Here is a 25,374-nt window from a genome sequence, read left to right on the forward strand (position 1 = left end):
CAAATAGCCACAAAAGATTAAAGAATTGAATCACTAATTTATTACAAACACTCCCCAGTTATAAAAAAAAAAAAAAAAAAAAAAGGAAAATAAACAAAGAATTATTACAAGATCTTTGTGCTTGGTAGAAGCATCGAGTTAATATCAGATAAACATCACATCTTTTCCAGAAACTTAATATCACCAGCAAAAAAATTGTCAGAATAACACACACAACATCGCTCTCAGGAAAATGCAACATAATAAAATTGCACCTTACTCGGTTATATTTATATATCTCTTCTCTGCAACTGGCCACGCCATGTCGACATCAACTAATTCGTCATTCTAGAGGAAAGAAACTTTGAGATACAAAACTAGACTGTCCCCACTTCAAGTTCGCCAGAGAAAGACTCAGGTTGCGATAGCTTGCATATTCAGAATAGTCTTTCATCAATTCACAATGCCTCGAGTATCTCTTCACCTCTGCCATTTTCTCTCTGAAACAAGCAGCAACAAAAACAGTCATGGCCCAAGATATTAAAAATAGCAGCACTTTGGAATGTGAGAGTTCCAAAATTGGATTCTAGAGTCCAGACGCAGCTCAAAGATGCTTTTAACCAGGTAGTGAAAGAAAATGTCTCGGCGCTCAACCGATTCTACCCGTTTTAGTAGGCCATGTACATGGGAAAACTTTTCTAGGGAGTGCTTCAATTCTCATAAGATGAATTCAAGACTATGAACTGGATACCAAGACATAAACATGCTTTTTTAACAAATAATAGGAAGGATTATTCGATGACTAGGAATAATGGTCGTGGTCGTAAAAGGACAGCATCCAGTAGGAGGAAGAGGGTAGAGGGATTTATCTCCAGATACTCCAAAAGTCCGATAAATCACTGTTATGAATTGAAAGGTGGACCGCCCTGAGCATTATGAGGTATGCTTCCAAATTTCATTACAAGCTTTCTAAACAAAAGATTTTTTAATGGAAGAAAATTTAAGATGAGCATGTAAAGAAAAAGTAACAATAGTAGAAAACAGAAATCAGTCGAGGAAATACCATGAATAGGATTGCTACCATTTCCCTTCGTACCCTGCTGTGCCTGAGATGTTGCTCGCTGAATCCTCGGTGAACCCTGCCTTCCATTTGCACCAGGTAAGGAATGTCTCTTCTTGATGTGAATGTCTCTCTCTTGCACATCTGGACTTGATCTAGGTGAATTATTTGCATTGACCTTGGCTCTTGCAGATTCTGTTGCTTGCATAAAATGAGGAAGAGAACTACTGCTACCACTATCTCTTGGTTCTTGATCCATTTGCTCAGGTCTTGCTGAACCGAAAGAATTGCGTCTCTTCCCATTTTTCTGATCTTTAGGCAATTGTTCTGTGCTACTTCTGGCACCAGAGTCATGATTTGGATTTGATGGAGATCTCTTACCTGCTGACAGGAACTTGCGTTTTTTATTTGAACTAGACTTGTCGGTTTTGCTCCTCTGGACCTTCAGTGATACCTGACTTGAAGGTGTTCCTTGTGATTCAGGAACTGTCATATGACTTCTAGGAGAAGCTTCAGGGGATGACCTGTATGATTGAGGATGCATCTGAGAGTCCACTTCTCTCTGAACATCAGACATGCTTCTCTCTGGCTTCTTCTCCATCTCTGAGTCTACAACAACAATTGAATCATCCAATTCCTCTTTGGTACAACCGAGTTTCTCTGCCTGATCCTCAACAGAGGGAAGCAAATTGGTCACAGGGTTAGCAGGAGCTTCTTTTACTTCAGTATCTAGTTTCTCTGCGCTCTGAGAATTAGATGTTTCTTGCATTGAAACCTTGGACTCGTGCTCATATTCTGTGGCTCCAACTTCAGATGTGTCAGGTGAATCAAGAGTGGAAGAAATAGAGAGCTCAGTGCCACATTCAGATCCACCATACTGAATCTTCATGTTATCAGGAGCATCTTCTGCAACGCTGAGCTTTTTAGTCTGGTTTGCAGTGTCTGTCTCTGATGATACTGCATATATTTTTGATTCCAGTACAACATCTTGATGGGATGAATCAACTGACCTACTTGAATTAGCTGCTAAACTGAGTTCTTCAAACTTTGACTGGGCAGCAATAAATGAAGGATTACTTCCCTTTCTTGTTCCAGGTGCCAACTTCTTTCCTTCAGTCTCCAGTTGTTCAGATGCAACCCTTTTCATAGATCGCTTGCCTTGCTCACTCTCTAATTCAGGCTCGTTAAGTGGAGAACTGAGTTCCGTTTGGGAAATTGTGTCTGACTGGATTGGTTGATTTAAATGAGAATTTATCTCAATGAAGGTCACTTTCAAGTCAGGTTTGTGTATGTTATCACACAAAGGTAGCTCTAGATTATCATTTTTGGAAGAATAAGCCGGACATGTCTGGAAATTAAACTTGTCCGCATCATACGTGATCATGTTCTCTTCACTTTCCAATGGCAAAGCAGTTTCCTTTTCATCAGCCAACTCATCAAAAGCATCAGAAGAGACTCCAACTTGGGAAGCAATTATTTCATTGTTCTCTTTTTGTTGTTGCTCTTTCTCTGTCTCTGGTTTTGTTGTCTGTTTTGCTGATGAAACAGACATCCATCTCTCTAGCCAGTTCCAAGCAGAATTTGGTTTTGAAGAATCGCACTTAATGTGGATTGATTTGGTCTTTGGTGTTGATACCATTAGCTTTAATTGAGAATGTAATATCAGAAAGGTCGGAGCAAAATGTAAGAGAAAATAAAAACTGTTGGAGAAATAATTTATAATACCTGACGAGCAAATCTATTGCTAAGCAGCTGCTCAATTGATAATGTGGATACTGCATTTGGTTTAACATCCAAGTTTGTCATCTCCTGGAAAAGAAAAAAGAATGAATGACAAGATATGATAATGATTGTCTAGAAAAGAAATGGCTTTTGTGTGCACAAAGTGCAGGCAGAGATTCTTCTTTTCCTTTTCCTTATGGTTAAAATCAAAGGCATTGGAGGTTGCCATTTACTACTTGACTCCAGGAAATTGTCATACATCACACTTCTGAAAAATACTTGGGTACAGAGATACTTTTAAAAGGCTTCGTAAAGAAATTCACCACCAAAATACTCTCTTTTGCTTGGGAAGCCACAAGGGAAGGATCCTTACTACTGACAGTCTCCAGAAAAGATGGAAGATTCAGGTGAATGGCTTTTATCCGTGTAAGAGCACAGCAAAGTCTTTGGATTATTTGCTCTTTTGCAGCCCCTTCTCCCCTTGCCTTTGGAGTGTTGTTCTTTTTCCTTAATTTTTCATGGATAACTGTTGGGTTGGGTTTGGGTGAGATTTGGGCTTGGGGAGGAAGGCTGAGGACACAAGTAAAAATGCTATCTCTTGTCCCCTTGGCTACCTTATGGCTGTGGATTATTTGGAACAACAGGAATCATAAGGCTTTTAGGATGTTGTCTTTTCTTTTGGGAGAGTGATCCAGACACTGTTTATTTTATTTATGGGTAATTCTCTCTCTTTTTGGGAGAATTACCTCCTAGACACTTCGACTAATTTATATATATTTGCTTATTCAGTACATGGGCAGAACACTCTTGGTGCCTTGTTTATCAATAGTTTTCCTCAGGAAAAGGTTTTGGAAACATATACAGATATTCAAAACATAAGATAAAGTTTCAACCTTACCAATATCCAAAAGGAAAAATACTTAAACCTTTAGCGAAGAGAAATTTTCAAAGTGAACTGACTTAACACGCCTATAGTCCTTATATAACTCGGCAAAATTTTCTAAGCAGTATCCTGCATAACTTTTTTTCCTAAACGAAAGAAGTATGAGAAGAAGGCTAACATGTAAAAGCCTCCCCAAGTTTTTCATAGAAAAGAAGACACAAGCCCTTCTTAGATGTGACCAGAAAACCCCCTTATCTGTTGAGGAACCAACACCAGGAGTAGCCTAGACAAGCCCAATTTTAGGACTGAACCCCTTCCTTCAGGGTTAGACGTAGGAACTTGCTAAGCACTCCTTCAAGAGGATAGTGATAGCCCACTTGAGGCAAGTCAATGCCAAGGGCTCATTTCCCAACATACATTAAGAATTATGGCTCCCTACAGTCAAAACTCTTAACCTGTCTGTTTGCAATGTCTCCACCTTTTGGCCACTAACTTAAGTAATATTCTCTTAATCGATTTTTCACATGTTAGGAACATATATAAAAAAAGGACTATGGTGCAATTAGCTTATAATACAGCCTAATAACTGAATATATGGACTTATTTTGTCCCCCTACACAAATATCAGTTAAGAAGTGTTACCGAGGTCATTGAATTATGACAGTCCTTTTCATGCTTCCCGTGAGAGTTTTCCATAGACATACGAGCACGGCGGGCACGGACAAGAGCTTGCATTTTGACAATGGCTTGGACACAACGCAATGTTCCCACAGCATGCCTCCGAACCAGGTGTCCACGTACAGCAGCTTGCAATTTAATCAGTTTCTTAAGCTTCAAAAGTTCTCTTTGAGCCTGCATAATATTTTTATCAAGTAAGATGGCTGATATGCAAGTAGGCCCAAGTTTCTTGAGAAGAAAGTACCAAAAACCCTCTGACAGCTGCCTGTATGACAATAATAGCAGACTCATCCAAGTTTTCAGCAACGGACTCCTCCAAATTGTCGTTGACTTTGCAATCTCCGTGACTTTCACTTACAGGGGCAGCAGCAGTATCGGATACATTTGAATCTACTGGAAGAGGAAACTGGGTTTTCTCTTCTGTACATTGTACTGTAGAGACTTTCTCAGTAACAGTAGAGTTATCTGCCTGTTGAAAGTTAGGAGCAGCAGATTCTGGACTTCCTTTGTTTCCAGAAGAAGCAGTTTCCGAGATTACAGAATTGCTTAGCACCCGATGTCTTGCAGATCTCTTCCGGAAACTCCATCCGCGCTTGTCACCAGAACTCTTGGTCTGAAATTTGAAGTAAAAATTATTCAACGGCAACGCCATGAAGAGAGAGAATATAAAAGATCTGTTAATACCTACTTGTACGTTCCTTGGTTAACTCCTGGTTAACTAGATTAACCAAGAGTTTCTTTCCAGTAACTTATACCTACTTGTATGTTCCTAGTAGCACAAGCAATGTCCAAATTAAAGTGACAAAAGCAATTTCAGAATAGAAACCATGATCACCAAATGTACTAAAATGTTCCATTTCCAACAGTATTGACTTCAAATCTAATTAATTGCCACTACAATCTAGTAATGAAATACTTGCAAGATCATAGAAGAAAAACTACTTTAGACCTTAATGATTAACAATCTACGTCCATAATCATGCTTTAATTCCAGGTAGAAACTAAAGCAAGCTTACTAGATTCAAACCCATTATTGCCACTAGCAATCATTACGATCTCCAAGTTACATGCTAATGACAAATTTCCCAGATCTTGTAAAAAAATAAAACAAAAATTTAGTACTCAAAAACAGAATCCACAAATTGTTACAGATAATACAAATTTCACCCTATAGTAAACGCAAACCAAAGACAGATTCCAACCTGAGGAATATGATATATAAAAGCAAAAATTAAAAAAAAAAAAAAAAAAAAAAAAACACACGCGTATACATAACAGAATGGAAAAAAAAAAAAAGAGAGAGACAGAGAAACGAAAGTCAACGAAATGTTGTGGAGAAAAACACAGAATCATTAACCAAACAGATACCTCAGAGACATCGAGTTGGTCCTTGTTGACAGAATCGCTCCCGCATGTAATGAGTTTGAAACAAGAAGTGGATCTTCCCATTTCTCGGTTGGCTCTCCTCCGCTCTCTCTCTCTCTCTCTCTCTCTTATCTAATTCTGTCCCTACCCAGAAGCGGACTTCACTCTCACTCGTCTGGGCTGTTTCTCAGGCAAGACAGCCTATATTGGTGCAGCACAGTAGTGTGTTGTGTTGGAAATTGTAGCAAAGGAAAGCGGACATCAAATCCAAACCTCAAATCAAGTTAATAATATTTTTGGAATCCGCCGCTGACGTCAGGTCCCGTTGCTGTTGCTGTTGCCGTTGCCGTTCGACAGACGAATAAAGAAGGAAAAGCTGTCGGATGCGTAAAATTTTTTTGCTTTTCATTTGTATATTATCCAGCCGCTACAACTTTCTTTTATCCGTCGTCGTTTTGTGGAAGTTCCGTTAGAAGTTCCGTTTATCAACTATATTTTTATTACTTCAGTTAGGACTTTAATTACAATTTCTTTTTTTTTTTTTTTTTTCTATTCACAAGTGAAAATGTCATTAATGCCCATGCTTTTGTTGTCTTCTTCTTTTTTTTTTGTTTTTTCCTGCCAAACTCATTATTGAGTTCATAATTGGCCAATACAAACTACTGTTTCAATCCTAATAAAATAATATCACACTATTATTTGATTGATTTAATTAAATTCATTTTTCAACTGTGATTAATGAAAAAACTTTATGGTTAGATTTAAATTTGGGAATAGATAAGTGCATTTTATCTCTAATTATTGAATTAATTCTTATTCAATAGAAATCTAATTAGCCAATAACATACCTGCCAACATTTTGATATTGGGAACAACAAATATTTTATATTTTATATTTATATATAGACATAAAAAATAATACTTATACAAGAGTTCCACCAAAATTTTTATCAAAAAAATAATAATAAACTAGTTGACTTGATAGTCAATATTAAATATAAGTAACATATTTTCAGAATAAATCCTATACATGTAAATATTTAATTTATAAAGTTAAACTCATAATTTAATTAGAATTCAGCAAAATAATACTACAATAAAATTAAACATTTAAAATTTCTTATATTAAATTTAATTTTTTAAATAATAAAATTTTAAAATTTTAAAAATATACAGTTGATATTAGTCATCATTAATGTCGTTTGGTGCAGTTAGTATTGACGATATTAACCGATATTGATTACAAAATCTTCAACTAACTATTTATCTCATAATTTACAAAATCTACGCAAGAGAATTAATTGATGAAAGAGAAACATCATAAGAGTAGCACACTAATTAGTTTAGGCATAGACTAATACTAGCATTTTATTCAAATGACGAAAAATTCTTATTACATAATTGATTAAAAAATTTCGTGTAACTAACTTAAATAAAAATTAATCATATAAGTAAGTGGTGTGTGTATAATTATATATCAACTAATAATACGAACATGCATTTTGCAAATTTCACTTTATTAAATTCAATGTGTTTCAGTGATATAATTTCATTCAAATACTTTAACTGTAAATTGCAATAAAAATTTATATCATTTAGTAGCTCGCGAAGAGTTATTGAATAATGCAATATTACGTTATTTTGTAGTTGCTCAAGTATTAAGTATTTATATTTACAAATATTTATTTACGAATAAATTAATTTAAACACATATTAATAATAATGATCTTCTGATATCAAAATAATTTATATGTTATATGATAAAAGTAGGTATGTTTTAAGAGGTCTCCACTTCGGTTGCTTCAAATCCTCTTCTTAAATTTAAACATTTGTTTTGGAGACTTTGTAAAAATGTATTGTGAGTGATGATTACAAAAAGAATTATCCATATATCATATATATATATGTGGGTGTGTGTGTGTGTGTGTGTGTGAGAGAGAGAGAGAGAAACATAAAAAATATTTTTAGAAGTTGTTTATATGTTTAAGTAGAAAATTTATCCTCCTTGACTAACATAGAGTAGTAGGTTGCCTGCTTTTGAGATCTAATAATGATTGAATAATTATTTGATTTTGATAGTATATAATATGATATTTAAAATAAAAATGGTTGTGTATGGTGCAGATGCATCATGTGCCGCTGGGATGCTGGGATCAAAGATGGGTATCGATCAATGTTTTAACCTTCCTATATATATATATATATACTCAAAAAAAGTATGAGTGATGTTAAAAGTTGTCTACCGTTAGATCAAGGACGCACCCAATTCTGAAAATTATTTTTTACCTTACAATATGATTTAAAAAGCACATAGATATAGATTAAACATATAAATATATGTTGGATAAAGTTATACTTTGTTATGATATGATAGTGGTCATAACTCGATAGAGAATCGAATAGTAAAATAAGAATAGTAATATTATGTAATATATAAGAATAAATTATAAAAACATTAGGTACTACCTAATAAAAATGCTCCAACAACAAATGGTATCAATTCATATTGGTTCATTATTGTCAAAAAAAAAAATGTAGTTGTTATTTGGTATATATGGGTCCTATATATATATATATATATATATATATATTGCTTAGGATTCATGAAAGTTCATCCTTTTGAATGGGCCTATGTTTCCACCACCATGCACATGCTTCATTTGTCAATTTTTCCGGAAATAATCCATTATCATACGGATTTTGGAAACAAACACCCAACTTTTTTACTCACCACGTGGCTGCATGGGACCCCTTCGCTTTATTGTCCCCATTATATATATATATATATATATATGTATTCGTTGAATATAATAGCCATTAAATATATAATGCTAAGAACTGTAATGATTGAGATTTAGAAGTATTTGAAAGATAATAAATATAATTTTTACGTCCACCATGATTTGGAAATGAAAATAAATATCTCGTCAAAATTTAGACCTAAACAAAGCTTGAGTGCAATAGAATTTTGTGACGACCACCTTACTCCGCTTAATAATCAATCAAACTGACTTCGAACTGTTATTTATGTTTCTGTACAGAAAGAAGCTTATGGGCTCCCGTGTCTTGGCCGAAAGAACACTTTTCGGTTCCTACTGGTCTGACTATCTCAAGCACACAATCAACCATAACTCCTCATGGGTGACTTTGGTGTAATTTTAAAACCAGAAGAAAAAATAAGTTAAAGTCTCCACCGTTCTACTATCCTTTTTTTTTTAATATATAATGAACTCTCTAACTTTAATTGAAGAGATCATTGATGGCCACCTGCAATGAGGGAAGGAAGGCTTGTTGAAGTTGTACCTTCAGTGTTGGCCGGTTGGAAATATGGCGAAACACCCATTGCCTTGTGGGGGAGATGACAATACCAACTTTTGAGATGGAGTAGTTAGGACATCGATGTATGAAACAGAGAATTATAGCTGTAGTAGAGCTTCATAGATGAGTTCATACTAGAAATTGATCCAGAGTTCATCTCCAGATGTTAGGGGTAAGAAGGTACTTTGAAGAAGAGAACTAACTGAAATTGTTTTCTACTAACTAAAATTATTTTTTATATTAGGTCTTCTCGTATTAGAAGGTTGAAATGAGGCTGAGTTTGACAAGTAACATGGGACATTCAAAACCGAGATAAAACAAATGGAAACAAGATATTAAAAGCTATATATTAGCATCTTTTTGGAGTTTGTTTATATATATATATATATATATTGCTTATCTTAATCATTTGTACTCTTTTTTTATTTTGAGATGAATGGTATTTCATGACATAAAATTGTTCGTATTCTCGTGACTTCTTCTTTTATATGTTTTTTTCTTCTTCGGATCGTTTTTTAATTGTGTGGTTTAGATGGCTGCTTCATCAGTTTTGTTTTGTGGACTTTTGTTATCCAGCGACACTGGCTTGGAAATAGGTTAGTTGGCACTGTTACGTGCTCTCTCATTCTGATAAAATGAGTTATTTGTACATTGAAAAGAAATTTAAGTACTGAGAATATAGAAAGCACTAAGCAACTTTCCTAGAATCACCAATTCAGCACAAGCTTATAATCCCTCTCAACTCAAATCACTGCCACTTTTTACCAAGCATGGTAGACTCAAACAGATTAGCAATTATAAATAAATATATCAGGCTAGAATTTCATAATTCAAATAAACCTGTAAATCTACAAGTACACCTCTCACAGTCGGGAGAGCAAAATTTCCAATTTTGGTTTGGATGTTAACGTTATTTATGACTTTCGGGGCCGTCCTCTTTTACCAGCTTTCACTGAAGTAGCCTGCTTGACCTTGTTCACAGAGGGCTGGCCTCGCCCACGCCCAGTAACTTTCCCTTCCGCTGTGGATTTCTTTGTCGTCTTGCCTCCACGACGTTGCCTCTTACGTGACTTTTGGCTGTTGACATGTTCATCACTGCTCTCACTGTCAAAACAGTTCTCTTCTTCCGATAATTCTTCATCTTCCTCATCCTCGGAATCAGATGATTTTTTCGATTTCTTCCTCTTGGAGTTACTAGATGGTTTGGCTGCACTTCTTTTTGGAGTTTGTTTTGGGGCAGGAACTTTGTTCTCGGCTCCCTCACCCACTGCATGAAGGTTCACAAGTTACTGTAACAACTTCATAAATAAATTTGGAAGGCCTTCTTCAATAGCCTTAACAATAGGTGCTGTGAGCCTTATGCTTGCTTAAAAATGAACCAAGTGCTGTGAATCTTTACAACTAGTGCTGTGAGGCTTACACTTGCTTAAAAATGAACCAAGGCAGTAAAAAGCCCCCCAAATCACCCCCCATAGACTGTGCTATACAATCAAACAAGGTTCACCAACTGGAGTGACTTGTCTGAACATGTACAAATCATACACCAGACATAACACTGCAAGGATGTATCCTACTATTAAAGAGAAAACTGAATAAACACTACAACCCAATACAACGTACCTTCACCATAAACTTTCCCATCATAGATATCAAGCTGTCAAAAACATATAACATTAAAATCAATTGTAGTACTTATAATAAAAAGTAGCAGCTGATTCAAGATTAAAAAAACAAATCAAACCTGAACTTAAACTGTCTCTAAACAAAAGATAATGCCTCTTTACATTAAAATGGAAGCAGAATGATTTAAATGTTAAGTATGCAAGGAAAAGACCACCATGTTTTTTCATGTTGGCATGTTCTTTATCCAGGGTTTGTACTTTTTCAAATTCAGAGAAGTAAATCATTACCAGATTAGTTTGTTCTCCCCTACTGATTACCAGTCTCAAATTCCATGAAGAAAGATTCTAGATTCTGCAGTTCTGTCTTAACTTTGTAACCAACTTTTAGTCGGATGTAACTGAAGACTGATCTGGAATTGATACAAGAAAAGAACCCCAATCCACAACAATCACTGGCATCAATTATGGAAGCAGAAGCTTCAAGGGGGACAAACAATTGCGCAAACATATGCATATGCCAGTCTGTGTCTGATATGTGCACATTTATTTATATAATATATGTCATTTGAATCAATCTTACAGAACAATGTGTCTGAACTAGCTGACGCTCTATTCAACATCCTCAATAAAGCTAATTTTCTAGTCCTGAAACTGCAGGGTTCTAAAGAAAGTAAGTCCTTGAGCATCTGGCCTAGAATAAAAATTCAAGCAACCATTTGATGGATATGCCAATCTGTGTCTGATATGTGCACATTTATTTATGTAATATATGTCCTTTGAATCAATCTTACAAAACATGGCATCTGAACTAGCTGATGCTCTATCCAACATCCTTGATAAAGGTAATTCTCTAGTCCTGAAACTGAAGGGTTCTAAAGAAAATCCGTCCTTATGCATCTGGCCTAGAATGAAAATTCGAGCAACCATTTGAAGTGCGGTTCACTCAAAAAGCAAACTACACACATTTACGCATATATTTTTATGTTCAAGTTCATTAATATTTCATATTTTTATAATAATTTCTGTAGATAGTCACCTAAATTGAGTCTCATTTATAATGTTATTTAATCTCTAAAGATTACTTGTTCAAATCAGATTTATATTCAGTTAAGATCCAAGTCTCTTTTTCTGGCTGGCAAGGTTCTAAGTTTTTACGTTGAAAAAAAAATGAAAACAAAACAAAAACAAAAAGGTTAATTTGTCATGTAAAATTTTCTAGAAATCTCAGTTTCTTTGTGTAATTGTAGAAGAGGTTTTTGGTTTCCGTTGTAATGCAATCCCTTCGGGGCTTGAATTCCTGCTACTTGCCACCCTGGGGACTAGCTCAATGACTAGAATAGAATGACTTGAATATCCTCAACTCAATAAGGGACTACCTAAGAAGACTGAACTCTCTAGTTGCTTCTCCCTGCTATAGCTTCGGGGTATATAAGTTCACGTAATTATACAATTTTTGGATTGTTACTGAAAAAACAAATAGCTTTGAAGAAGCTACGCTTTTCATGTTAAATAGTATTGTGTTGAATATTCTGTGTTGAATAATCAGAAGCACCCACTACTAACAACCAGTAAGCACACCACCACTGGCCCCTGCATCATTTCTGCAAGCCTGTAATATTATTTACCAATACTAGTGGGTTACCTGATCAAGCCTGTCAACAGCATTTGCTCTGTCAACTATAACCATTGAATGACCGAATCCACATGCAACACTACAATCAGAAGTACCAATTGTCATACAGTATTAAATAGGATGTTAAGGACATGTTTATCAACAATCTTCAAAAAGTACTTACCCAATAACATGCATACCCTCAAGTATATCTACCTTCTTGGGGATAGCTGAAGACCTGAAAAGTGGAAGGAATATTAAAACAAATATAAAATCAATGAGGGAGAAGATTTAGAAAAGAGAGAAACCGTACTTCTGACCATTGGGGCCATATCCCAGCTCTCCATATTGAGCGTGGCCCCAACTTATGCAGGAGTTATCAGCACCAACAAAATGGTGCATGTTGCCAGAATCCATACAGCGAAGATTCCAACCACTATGAAGCAAAAGCAACAAAGATGCTTACATAATTATGCTCATTAAATAAAATTTATCCAACTACATTTGTTAAGCTTAAGGTTGGACGAAAAGTAACATCTTAATTCGAATCCAATCAAACACAACATAATAGAACAAAAGCCTCAGGAAGTTATCAAGAATATGAAGACTCAACCAAATAAATCACATAATTCATAAAGCAAACTGGTATGAAATAAAGGATAAGCAGGGCAAGAATTAGGAGAAAAGCTGAAAAAGAGATATCTCAGGAAATCTGAGAGCTTATTCTGCCAAATAAAAAAAGGAAACGGTATAAGCTCAAGTTAATAAGAACCTTAAATCCATTAGAGGTTTAGGATACATCCAGTCATCACCAGTGTTCTTTATTTTTCCCCACATATACAACTGTCCGCCTCCTGAAAACCATAGAAAATTCAGTGGTCAAATTCAAAATTTTTAATGAGAAACAATAGGACTATGAAACCCTCAGTAATCAATTCCTGATAACTTCAAAATAGGCTGCAACTTATTGCTACCATGATTTAAGTTATATTGCTAAAAAATCCCTTGAAAATGACTCTGCCTATATTAGGACAAAAAGAGTCCCTTGAAAATGATTACTTTCATACAAAGGAAATTTCTCATAGCTTGCTTGCCAAATACACAGATTCCTTTTTACTTTGTACTAAAAGGAATCATTTTCACTGTTCAGCATGAGCAAGCCAATCCTATGATTCCCTATGATGCTATGCCATTGCTACAATGCATGCATGTCAGCAGGGAAGCACAATATAGGATGCTGGTGTGGATTTACCATTAGAAACACGGGGCAAGCAGTTCAACGATAATAGATAATGCTCAAAAAAAAAATTGAAACATGTTCTGCAACTCAAAAGAATTTTAACTATTTGTCAGTAAAAGATCTACTGTATAGAGACAGAAAGAGAATCACAGTTCAAACTAATTAACAAATTCCATAATAGAACTCATGCTCAACCAATAACTATTCTCATGAAGAGAGAGAAGGTCAAAACAATTTTTTCCAACAAAAACTAAATCAGAGAGATGAAACCTACAAACATAACCTACAAGCCCCAAGGCACTGAGGTATGTCCGAGGCATGAAATATGATGATGCACGCACCTCACTTGTCGAGAAGTGAGCCCTGTATAGTACCTAATGAGATAGTCAATTTTCAGAGTGGTTCAGGGTGGACAACTCATGCACCTGTTATAATAGACTATTGTTAAGAAAATGACTCTTACGCAATCAGATTTTAATTATTGAGATGGGCATTTTAATTTCAAAAGAATGGGTATTGCAAACAAGTAATGGGTATAAAATTGGCCTTTCCAATGTTTGCCTTTCGATATATACCTCCTCATGCTGCTAGCCACTTTTCCCTCCATTTTATTTTTACTATTATTACAAATGTCATGACATCAAAGGAAAATAATGGTCAACAGCTGAAAGAATCATGTAAATTCTGTAGCAAAACTTGAGAAATGGATAATAGTTATTATAGTTCACATGCGTGGTTAACATACATACCAGCAGTACATGCAGAGTTAACAGAACCAGCAGAAATAACTGCATCAGGAGGCAGAGTATTTTGCCTCTGAAAAATATCAACCCGACGGGGAAGCCACTCATCTTTCTGCTCTCTATGTCCAAGCCTACTCAGCCACCAAGAGTTGTGAGGATAATAAGTTGAAACAGACAAGATAGAACCACACTTGTAGAAAAGGTCTCATTTATCTCTTTCTGACATTTAAAAAGCATAATAGCTGACCAAAGCTGCACACCAAAGAGCTCAACTTGACAAGTACTAACCTTCCATATCCACCAAAGCCCCACCTAAGATCATTTCCACCACAAAGATTATTACTTTCCATTGTTAGATATGAGCACAAGGCAAAAACATTGCTTATTGAATCCATAATTGAGTTACTTACGTGTAAACAAAGCCATTTTTATCCACAGCCACTGCCAAAAATGAAGTGGGCAACATGACTGTGTTGAATAGGAAAGAACAGGAAAGGACAGAAAAAGAGTAGTTAATTTTGAACCTGTATGGTTTGTTCCACATGCAACTTTGACAATAGTTTCCCCAGAAAGAGAAGCTATAGCTCTAGGGCGTGGTTGGGCTTCATATGCAAGCCTCACTGAGCTGTCCTTTGTATTATACTGCATGCGAAATACCACCATGTGAAGGTTCAGAAGCAAAATAAACAAAAACAGTTTAACACAAGGTGGCTGCTGTATACCACCATTCACTAAGGGTTTGCAACTTAAGCCTTCCCAGGCCAAGGCTTAAATTTTTTATCAACTTGATCAAGCCAAAATTAGAGTAAGTTTGATACAATATCCATGTCAGACAATTCTCAGACCCATTCGCAAACACACAGGACTTCTAAGCAGTGAACACAAATTACCCTTAGACATGCATCAAAAACTTCAGAGATATCAACTGTAGCACATACTACGGTACAGCTCATGAGAAGCAAAAGGATGAATTATTTAGCAGATAGAACATTAGTGGATATGATTTTCAAGCATTTTCCCTTCAAACTATAAATTCAATAAGAAACAAACATGGCAACATAAATAATAAACCATATCGCCACTGCATTAACACTGGGTATGTAATAATGTCAGGGCCCTAGGTCATGACTCAATTGATGAGCTTGAGATGCAGAAATTGACAGATTCAAATGAAAGGATACTCAGGAAGGAAAGTATTATTTGAAAGAGATTTTGGGAAATTTCAACATATTGTTCTCATTGCTTGTCCCAAATAGCAGTACAACCTTCCTTTCTATAATTCACCCACCCAACTAATATATGCCAATTTATACAAATGCTGACAAATTATAACCAACTTTTGTTGCTCTGAAAGTACCTATGCAACACAATTTAAGTTAAAAGCAAAAATGAAAGAATACAAAGTAAAAGCAACAATGAAACAGAGAATAGAAAGAATCTTAATGTGGTCTGCCAATGCACCTATTCCATGGAGCCACCTGCAGAAACTTTTCACTATTGGGAACTGCTTTTACAGCTAGGAGTTTCTCTCTATATGGTGGAATGAGAAAACCCATTTTTAATAGAATGACCAGTTATAATAAAAAAGCGATCAAGGCCCAAAAACTACTATGTCTAATGCAGAGGCATTGCCACCCACCCTGCCCAATGAACCTGTAACAACTGCAATTAGATAAAACAACAATTCATCAGTACTTTGGAATTGGGGGTGTTGTGCGAATCTACACCACTTTAACAAGATCTAATCATGAACACTAAATTCTCCTAATACGAACCCGACTAAACATTCGCCACCTTGGAAAATATTCACTCCCAAAAAGAAAACACGGATCTCACTTCTACCTTAGGCTCCCATCTTTCTTAAAAAAATAAAAAATATAAATTTTATCAATAAATATAAAGCATCAAGGGGTGCAAACACATGTTAAAAATATTTACATGTCAATAAGAGTATCAATTAGTCCTTCTAAATTCTCCACGAAGTACAACATTGACACATAACCAATACACCAAGGATCTTGAACCGTCTCTCTCGAATTCTATCAATACCCTCTTCCACCCCATCAAAAACTCTCATATTTCTTTCTTTCTACACTACCTGAAATATTGTCAATAGAATATGCCCCAAATGTTGTCTGACCAATAATACCCTTCCAAACCCATATCTCCTCTTTAATAGTACCATCCATAACCCAACTGTATCCCAGAATCCCATATGTCATATACCATAAACTATATGTCATGGGGCACTGAAGCAGAATATGGTCACAACTCTCCTACTCTCTTTTATATAAGCAACACCAGTTAACCATGATCTTCCCCCTTCTCGTTAGCTTATCGATGGTCAAGATACAACCACAAACTACTTCCCATGCCAAAAATGCTATCCTTGAAGGGGCATTCACCTTCCTTATTTGTCTAAATGGAAAATTGCCCTCGATTGGTTCTTTTTTGGCCAAGTATCTACAGAAAGATCATATAGCGAATTCCCTAGTTACATTAAGGGTCCATATACCAATTGGTCATAATCCTCGTTCAGCAAAACTAATGTAAATGAGCTCAAGAGAAACTTATATTAATTTATTTCCTAATCATTGAGATTCCACATAATGTCCACATGCCATTCCTTACTTCCCCTACGTTCTCCAAATGCCTCTTTAACATAAATGTCCTTACAACACGTACGAACAAAAATCTATGGAAATCTGTCAATGCTCCACCTTCAAGCCAAATGTCATACCAATATCTAATCCTCTCCCCATCTCCAATTCTCCAATTAACACATTCCTGAAATTTTTCCTTTCTTGTGCAAATCTTTTTCCACAGCCCTTTACCATGAGGCCTAACCAAAACATTGAAGTACCATCATGCCAAACTTCTCCTCTATAATTCTCCTCCATAGAATGCCTCTTTCTTTCATAAAACGCTACATCCACTTCCCCTCAAGTGCATCATTTATCTCAACAACATATCTCAAACCTAATTTGCCCTAATTCAGTGGTCTTTCAATTGTATCCCATGCCACCAAGAGATATTTCCTTCTCCCCACTCAATCATTCCAAAGGAAATTGCGTGAATTGCTTCTAATTTCTAGGCGACACTCATAGGGATATATAGTAGACAGGAAGATTGGACAACATGCTTCTTACGAGAGTTAGGTGTCCACATTTGGAGACTAAATTCTTACAAGTCGCCTCTCAAATCTAGCAACAATAGGGTCTCATGTTCTCATATTTTTGTAATTACCAACCAAAGGCATGCTCAAATATATAATTGGTGAGTCCACTACTTTGCATCCTAAAGTCTTTGTTAATCTGCTAGTATTACTTCTGTTTCTCAATGTTACCATCTTAGACTGTGTAAGATTTATGTTGAGGCTAGAAACAACTTGAAAATAAAGCATAACATATCTAAGGTTGAGTAGCGAGCTCTCTTCTGGTTGACAAAGCACAAATGTGTTATCAGCAAAAAGTAAATGTGTTACTTCCCCATATGTCTCTCCTTCAACCGTCTTGAATCCTCTAAACAAATCTAGCTCTCTAGCTCTCAATAGCAACCTATTCAGCATTTTATTGCTACTATAAACAATATGGGAGATAGCAGATTTCCTTAATACCTCTTGAGCCTTTAAAAAATGTCAATGGGCCAACATTCACCATAACCGAGAAAGAAACTATAGTGATGCAAGCATTGATCAACTTCCTTTATTTATCTCCAAAGCCCACTCTCATAAGCATGTAATCAATAAAATCTTCATTTACATGATCATAGGCCTCCTCCATGTCAAATTTACACAATACCCCATCTCTCTTCCTAAATAGTTGATCATCCAACAGCTCGTTAGTCACAAAAACCATAACCATGATTTGTCGTCCTTCTACAAACGCATGTTGACACTCCACAACCACTGAACTTATTGGATGGAACCCCTTAATACTAGCCACTCCCTCCACCTTGGCAATTGATACTACGAATGTAGAGTTGACAGAATTCACAAAATTTCCAACCCCGTGTGCAATTCCTTAAATAGCTCCACAATGTCCTCTTTCATCAAATACCAAAATTTATCTAAAAACCCATGTTAAAACCGTCAAGACTAGGGACTTTATCCTTTCCGTAAAAAAACTTAGGCTCCCATCAGAAAAATAACTTCAACAGCAAACAACATGAAGTAGGCTCAAATGTATTTGCATTTCTTCATAGACAGCACCTTTATTAGCATACTTGTGCGAAGCCCGTCCCCTTACTAAGACATAATTGTGAAAAGTAATTTTTTAAATATGAGGTACAACTCAATTATTGTAACTAATTAACAATCATAATACAAATTACAACTCCCTAGTTCCTATAATTATCCTTCACTAGAAAACTATCCTTGTCAAGGATATTCATCAAGACGCACAACTCAATGAAGCTCTTGTGTAAAGGGTTGACCCAACTTTTTAAGATTGGACTGCATTTGGAAGATTTCATAATGATCAAAAGGTATGCACCATTCCTTCCTACAATGTGAAACATCGTATTTGAAAAGCCACTCAACTTTTCTCAATTTCTCAAAGCAGCCACTTGAAAAGAAGGATACAACCATGCCAAAACCCAAAAAGAAAATCTCCAACATCAAAAACTTTTTTAGTTGATTTCCTAGACAAAGCTACCAACATTGATTCCTTTAAAACATATTTCCATTGTTGGTAAATCACTATAGTCCTTAGGCACCCATGAAATTAGAAAGCCGAAGTTTGCTTGGACTAAATTCCTTGAAATCTTTTTCAAAAAGTGGAGACGTTCCATTATCCCTTAATGAAGATGGCAACAATTTTTGAACAATTAAACCTCTTTGAACACGTTGATTGTTCGTTGAAATTTTGTGAGAATATAGCATCAGCCACCAGTGAGTGACACAACAAGAAGTTATTTTCAAAATCAAACATTACATACTTGAGCAATTGTTTATATGGGTGAAATTTCCTATGCACCCAATCCTCCATCAATCCACATTTAACATACACAATTTCCTCATAAATATTATCCTTTCCTTTATAACATATATTTAACAAACAACTTTTTTGCATAATCCTTCAGACGCGCAGCTACCAATTTACCTTCACATTTAAATGGTCTATCATATATTTCAAACAACCAGTGCACAAGGTTTCATAGTAATCTCCACCACACCCAACAAAAATTTCATGCCTCCATTGGTACCAAGTTTGAACATCCCCTTTTTGCTGTTTATGTCAGTAATTGCTAGGACCATTTCAATCTCGTACAATCATTATACATAGTGTGTTCTAGTGAGCAGATGTTGTAGATATGAACAAGGATTTTGAACTGGTAGCTTTGCTTTGCAAGTGAATCAAAGAGAAAATTTGAGTTTTCTGATTTCAGGCTCCTCAAATTCATGAGTGCAACTTAGCTTGTTCCAGATGTATTTGATTCAAACAAATTTAGAACTGGATTTATCTTCAATGGTTTCATAAGGTCCTATTGTGATGTTGTCAACTTATCTGTTGGTGCTCCTGCTGAAGCTAGCTGAAACAGTGATTATTCAACTCAAAATCTTGTCAACCTGGCAAGTACGGACCTTCAACATTCATAAACTTCTTCAAACTTGTAAAAGTTTCAATAGAGATGCTAAACATTTCATCTAGATCTTGAATCCCATGATGTAGCTTAGTAAAAATAGTACATTGTATGAGGAGAGGAAGAAGAGGAAAGGCAGAAAAGAGAGAAGTGAGGAGCAAAAAGAAGGATTAGGTGGTTTAGAGATAGGAAGAAAGAAAGAAAGAAAAAAGTGCAAGAGGTAGAAGATTACACCGCTCTAATATCAAGTTCTTAGGACCCTAGGCCATGACTCCACCAATAAGCTTGAGATTTTGGAAGAGTAACCAGGAAAGAGAACATTTCAGAGAGATTTGGGGAAATCTCAAAATATTGCAATCATCGCTTGTCACAAATGACGACACAACCTTACTTTTTATGGTCTACCACCTAACTAATATAGGCTAAAATAGAGAATGCCAACAAACTAGAACTATTCTAACCAATTGACCATCAGAATAACAAATTATAAATTCCTAATTCCTACTAGGTAATTGGTAAATATAAAAGATATGTGCAAAGATAATCTTCCTTGGATGTACCTCATTGTCTGTTCCATGTCCAAGTTGACCATATTGTGGCAGGCCTGCAGTTCTAGAGACAAGCAAATATACAAATATTTTGTGAATCAGCGTGCAGTCAAAACGAATTACCAACTTCAAATAAACAAGTGTTTAAACAAAATAAAACCAAAAGAAATCCACAAACACATACAGTATAGAAGCTCCTTCTATAGATGATAACCAGACAGTAAACTCAGCCCCACATGCAGTATCTTTTACTTCAGAAACAAGACAGCGAACAGGAGATGACTCGATTTCTACAAAAGAGATACACGTAACTCAAAAATACGTAAAAATGGTGCTATTTGAAGAAAAATGATTTCATGGGGATTCATAAAACACAATAGTAAAGTAACAACCAGATATAAAACACACTAGCAAAATAAGGTTAGACACCCTGACAAAAATGCCAAATCAAATTTGGAAGTACAATCATGACATCCTCTTTCTTACAAAACCTTTTTTTAATTTCCATTTTTGGCAGTGTCACAAGTGAACTAATCATAAGTTACGAAGACACCCTCACTAACATGCCAAATCAATTTGGAACTATGATCATGACATCCTCTTTCTTAAAAACCTTTCTTTAGTTTTTGTTTTTAGCTTTTTAAACAACTAAACTAATTATAAATTACAAATCATGATGGACACTATCAAATCAACTAATTGAGCCTTACAATTGAATATTGATAAACAGATAGACAATCGGTAACTAAAAATCACTTCAAGTTCAGGAGTTCTAAAAGGGGAAGGGGGAAAGACATTCTCAAAGAAACTCTACAATAATACCACCCCAGTTCCTTGAAATTTTTTTCTTTTTTCGGGAAAAAAATAATTCACTCTAAAGGCATCAAGTGGGTGCCACCCTTATACAAAAGATTTACCAAAGCATATTTGTTATATCTATAAGGTCCCCTAATTCTTTCACATATTTGTTATATCTATAAGGTCCTCTAAATCTTTCAGTTTATTCAAGGGATGATCCTTACACAAAATACAGATGCATTTATATATCAACTTCTTAAGGAGGACCTCTTAATTGAAACTATATGTTGCTATCTAACATGAAATTTAAGACATTTTCCATCAGATCCAATACGTTGCAGAGCAACACCATGAAAATTAGTACCATCATCCTCACATGAGAGAAACCAAAAACTCGAAGTAAAAAAAAATCAGAAACCTCACTACTTTTAGTCCCTCTTAATACTAAAGCCAATTAAAAAAGTCAATAAGAACCTAGTTCTGTACTTCACAAAAAAAAAAAAAAGAGCCCAGTTGTGAATTTATGCTGTCTTCATGCAGTAATCATGAAAACAAAATCTTAAGCAAGTTTGCGGGCAGGAATAATAAAATCAACATGAAATCAATTAAAAAAAACTATAAAACAACATCATAATTTCCATCTCTAACTGAACCTACCATTTTTCGTTGACCCTGAACCCAGCTGCCCATGTTTATTCCAGCCAAAGCCCAGCGACTGACCATTGTCTGTGACCACGACTGAATGGCTCCTCCCTGCTCCAGCTCTGACAATTTTATACCTTCAAAAAAGATCATCAAAATTAGTTGTTTCTATAAATCATCCAATCAACATTTCTAATTCAATCCTTGAAAAGGTTCTGATTTACTCCCAATGCTTAAATTTCTGGAGGATCCTCCAAAGACTCTTATATGGTGTTACTCCATAAGTAAATGTGGTGCAGTGCAAATTTCGACAAAATAATGAGTTAAAACTCCCACTGCCACTCATCTTGATGAACAATAACACAGCCTCCATTTCCATATCCATATCTTAAACTTTTCAAATTTTGAAAAGGAACTGAAACCAGGTTTAGATTTATTTGCCGTCTCTCAAAATAAATGCTGGCATTTGTTTGCCTTAACATGAAAATGAAAATATATATATATATATATATATATATCAATACTTGTTTGGCATCGGGATCTTTTACATGAAAAGTTTATATAACTATTAAGTACTGCTGCATAATCAAAGAAAAAACGATAAACTGGATATTTGTATCAATTCAAACTCTCTCTCACATCCTTTCCATAAATGTCGTACGTTAGTTCAAAATACTTCCATAATCACATAATTGCAGGTATCCACCTCTGCCTTACAACCTCCTACAGATCACAGCTGTAGCCTAATGTAGTGGGAACATGATCTGGTTACGAGGACAAAAAAAAATATGGTCCATGTCTTTTTATATATCAAATATAACACTATTCGAGAAACAAGAGATCAACTTACTTTGAGAGTTCAGAAACAATAGTCGGCCTGTCACGCTGAATCTTATCTCCATGACCCAACTGCCCCTTCTGAAGACAGAAGTTAACCTCAGAGTTTAATCGTGCGAAAAAACATTAACAACTAGAAGAATAAAACAGGAGAAGTATGCTGATGAGTGTAATCATGCCTCATTGCGACCCCACGTATAGCAGCGCCCTTGAACATCCAATGCCACGCAATGACAGGATGCTAGAATCCACATTACAGGGAAATAATCAAAACCCACTTCATTATAATGTTTGGAAGAAACAAGAACAAAACCCTAAAACCCCAACAGAATGTAACAAATAAACAAAAATCTGGTAAGCGCAGCAACCAATTAGACAAGCATTACTGTTGCGAAGACGAAATAAGTTGAACATGCAGAATAATGTTTCCACATGGAAGATCTTCAAGTAGAAGCAGAGGAAAAACGTGTCTATCAGTAAAAAGGTCCGGCAGATAATATATCTATATATATATATATAAGGAGACAACGAGATGAACTGAAAGTTACCACAACCGGAGGCCACGAACCGTATGTCGACACCAACAAGAGGCCGGAGACGAGTAGGAGAGACGAGGTTACCTTCAAGGGCGCCTTTGCGGCGACCAACGATATCCCAGCAGGTAGCCCCGCAGAACAAGAGCTCTCCTCCCCTTTCTACACTTGTCCCTTCCTCCTCAACCTTTTGGTTGACTTCAACGGGCGACATTTCCGGTGAACTCCGGGAGGGAAAGGGTAAAAAAGAAAAAGGTGGAAAAGTCAGGGGATCTAATGGCGGGAATTAAAAAATAAGGAATGAACGGTTCAGATGGGGCTGAAAATGGCGGGAAAGGGTGGGGTGCGAAGAGGGAGATTAGGGTTTTAAGCTCCAGAAGACAGCAGAGAGAAGAAGGAAGCCTAGCCCTAATTCAAAATGGAAGTAGCAGAGGAGAAAAAGAATAAAAAAGGGATTTTTTGGGTTTTCCAAGAAAAGCGATTGGACTTAATATTATTAATAAATTGAGAGAGAGATTTTGTTGCTCTTACGTTTTCTGTTTTTTATTTAATTCCTTTCTACTTTACTTTCCTTTTTTTTCTTTTTTGTTTCCTCTTTCCCTCCCTATCTTTGTTCCTCGCTCCGACGCCAACTGCCGGTGTTTTCCTGTAATATGCTCTCCAGTGAGCAGCCCAGCCATCTACCATGTTTTTAGGAAAGTAAATTTTTTATTTTTGAATGTACTTCCGAGATTTTTATAAGCTAATAATTAATGTCCAATTTTCTTCCTTTAATAAACAATAATACCAATATACATCATGCTATGAAAATAGAATAATGCAATTTATACTGCTATTTCGTAGTTTAATGAAAAAATTCTCTTTTAAAAAATCATCAAATCAAAAAGTAAAACACAAACAAACTCTTATAATGTAGTAACATCTAAATAAGCACCTAACTTCTTCAGTTCTCTAGTTGTCAAAAGCCCAAACAGGCCCTTATATAATGCCACCGTATGAATACAGTGTCTACATTTTATACATGTTATGTAGAGAAGAAACGACCAAACGTAGTAGAAGAATTGATTTACAGAGAAATGAAACTGTGAGATGAGAGAACCAAGCAAGGTGTTTCTTTTCATTCTATTAATGAATGGCATGTAGGTTGAGTGTTAGGTATGTCTACTCAATCTACTTTCTAACAAATTACGGTGGCTCAATTACGCATAATCAATCTTGTTTTATTAGTTTCCTCTTTATTTTATGGTACACTTTGAATTTTTCAATGAAAAAGTTTTTATATTTGAGTCGAAATTTTGTTGTATATTTCTACATTACTTTAAGAATTTTCTTACTAACCCATTGTACCGATAGTTATATAAAAGATTTACTATGTTGACTAATTAACCTCTTTCCAATATTTGTTATACGTTGGCTAGTAATAAAATTGGATCATTTTGAAGTGGAGTCTCTAATTACTTGAGAAACATTAAAAAACGTTATGAATTTTACTATTAATAAATAGTCCTTATTTTTATGCTACTTTGTTGATTTTATAAATTATCTTAAGTAGTATATTATATAAAAGATTGAGTTATTGATTAACTTGTTTTTTAAATAGGTTCATTCAGCTATTACATAAATATAATCTCTAGTTTGAAAACTTATTGGAAAGCATTGATAATGTAACAGCCCCGAAAATTTAAATAAAATGTATGTATTAAAAATCTCAAATGCGGAAACGAAAAAAAAAAATTTGATTAACATCACTTACACAATAACCAAAACGTACTCAAAACATGAAGGAACAAACTAACTAAAAGAGATACTCGAAATAAGAACTATAAATATAACTACGAAGTCTTTAAGCGTCCCCTTCGCCGTCTTCATGCGGAACGGGCTCGGGAACAACGTCTTCCTGATCAGAAATGGTTAAATAAGGAATAAGCTACACCAGCCCAGTAAAGACATCACATTATCTCACCGCCACGGAAGTAAAGGTGGATAGAAAACAAAAATGACTAATGGAACATAATTTATAACAAATTCGTTTATTAACACAAAAACTTTTACTGTCCACTTAACTCGGTGAGATCCATGAAAACAACATATGAAAGCAATAACATTATCATCATCATGAAATCATATAGACTTTATAACATAACACTTACCACGCATTTGCATTTCAATCATTAAACAACATATTTTCTTCATTTATCAGCCTACTAGTAT

General features: G+C 35.4%; 2 protein-coding genes across 2 annotated transcripts; both read right to left on the bottom strand.

Moving 5' to 3' along the window:
* Positions 1-4: 4 nt before the first annotated feature.
* Positions 5-5,912, bottom strand: IQD32 (IQ-domain 32). The gene is made up of 6 exons (XM_022046798.2): positions 5,691-5,912; positions 4,567-4,935; positions 4,287-4,496; positions 2,765-2,848; positions 1,043-2,681; positions 5-479 (listed from the first exon to the last, which is right to left on the bottom strand). The coding sequence occupies exons 1-6, from the start codon at positions 5,769-5,771 to the stop codon at positions 460-462; spliced, it is 2,403 nt and encodes an 800-aa protein (XP_021902490.1). The 5' UTR covers positions 5,772-5,912; the 3' UTR covers positions 5-459.
* Positions 5,913-9,673: 3,761 nt separating this feature from the next.
* On the bottom strand, positions 9,674-23,765 carry LOC110818031 (Regulator of chromosome condensation (RCC1) family protein). Its single transcript, XM_022046770.2, has 16 exons — positions 23,179-23,765; positions 22,810-22,871; positions 22,644-22,711; positions 21,809-21,930; positions 20,538-20,643; positions 20,366-20,417; positions 14,747-14,864; positions 14,633-14,663; positions 14,511-14,534; positions 14,229-14,353; positions 13,012-13,093; positions 12,553-12,675; positions 12,424-12,477; positions 12,270-12,339; positions 10,626-10,659; positions 9,674-10,272 (listed from the first exon to the last, which is right to left on the bottom strand). The coding sequence occupies exons 1-16, from the start codon at positions 23,375-23,377 to the stop codon at positions 9,920-9,922; spliced, it is 1,623 nt and encodes a 540-aa protein (XP_021902462.2). The 5' UTR covers positions 23,378-23,765; the 3' UTR covers positions 9,674-9,919.
* Between the last annotated feature and the right edge of the window lie 1,609 nt (positions 23,766-25,374).

Source organism: Carica papaya, chromosome 1 (genome assembly GCF_054855325.1).
Source record: "Carica papaya isolate Zhongbai chromosome 1, ASM5485532v1, whole genome shotgun sequence".
Taxonomy (NCBI): domain Eukaryota; kingdom Viridiplantae; phylum Streptophyta; class Magnoliopsida; order Brassicales; family Caricaceae; genus Carica; species Carica papaya.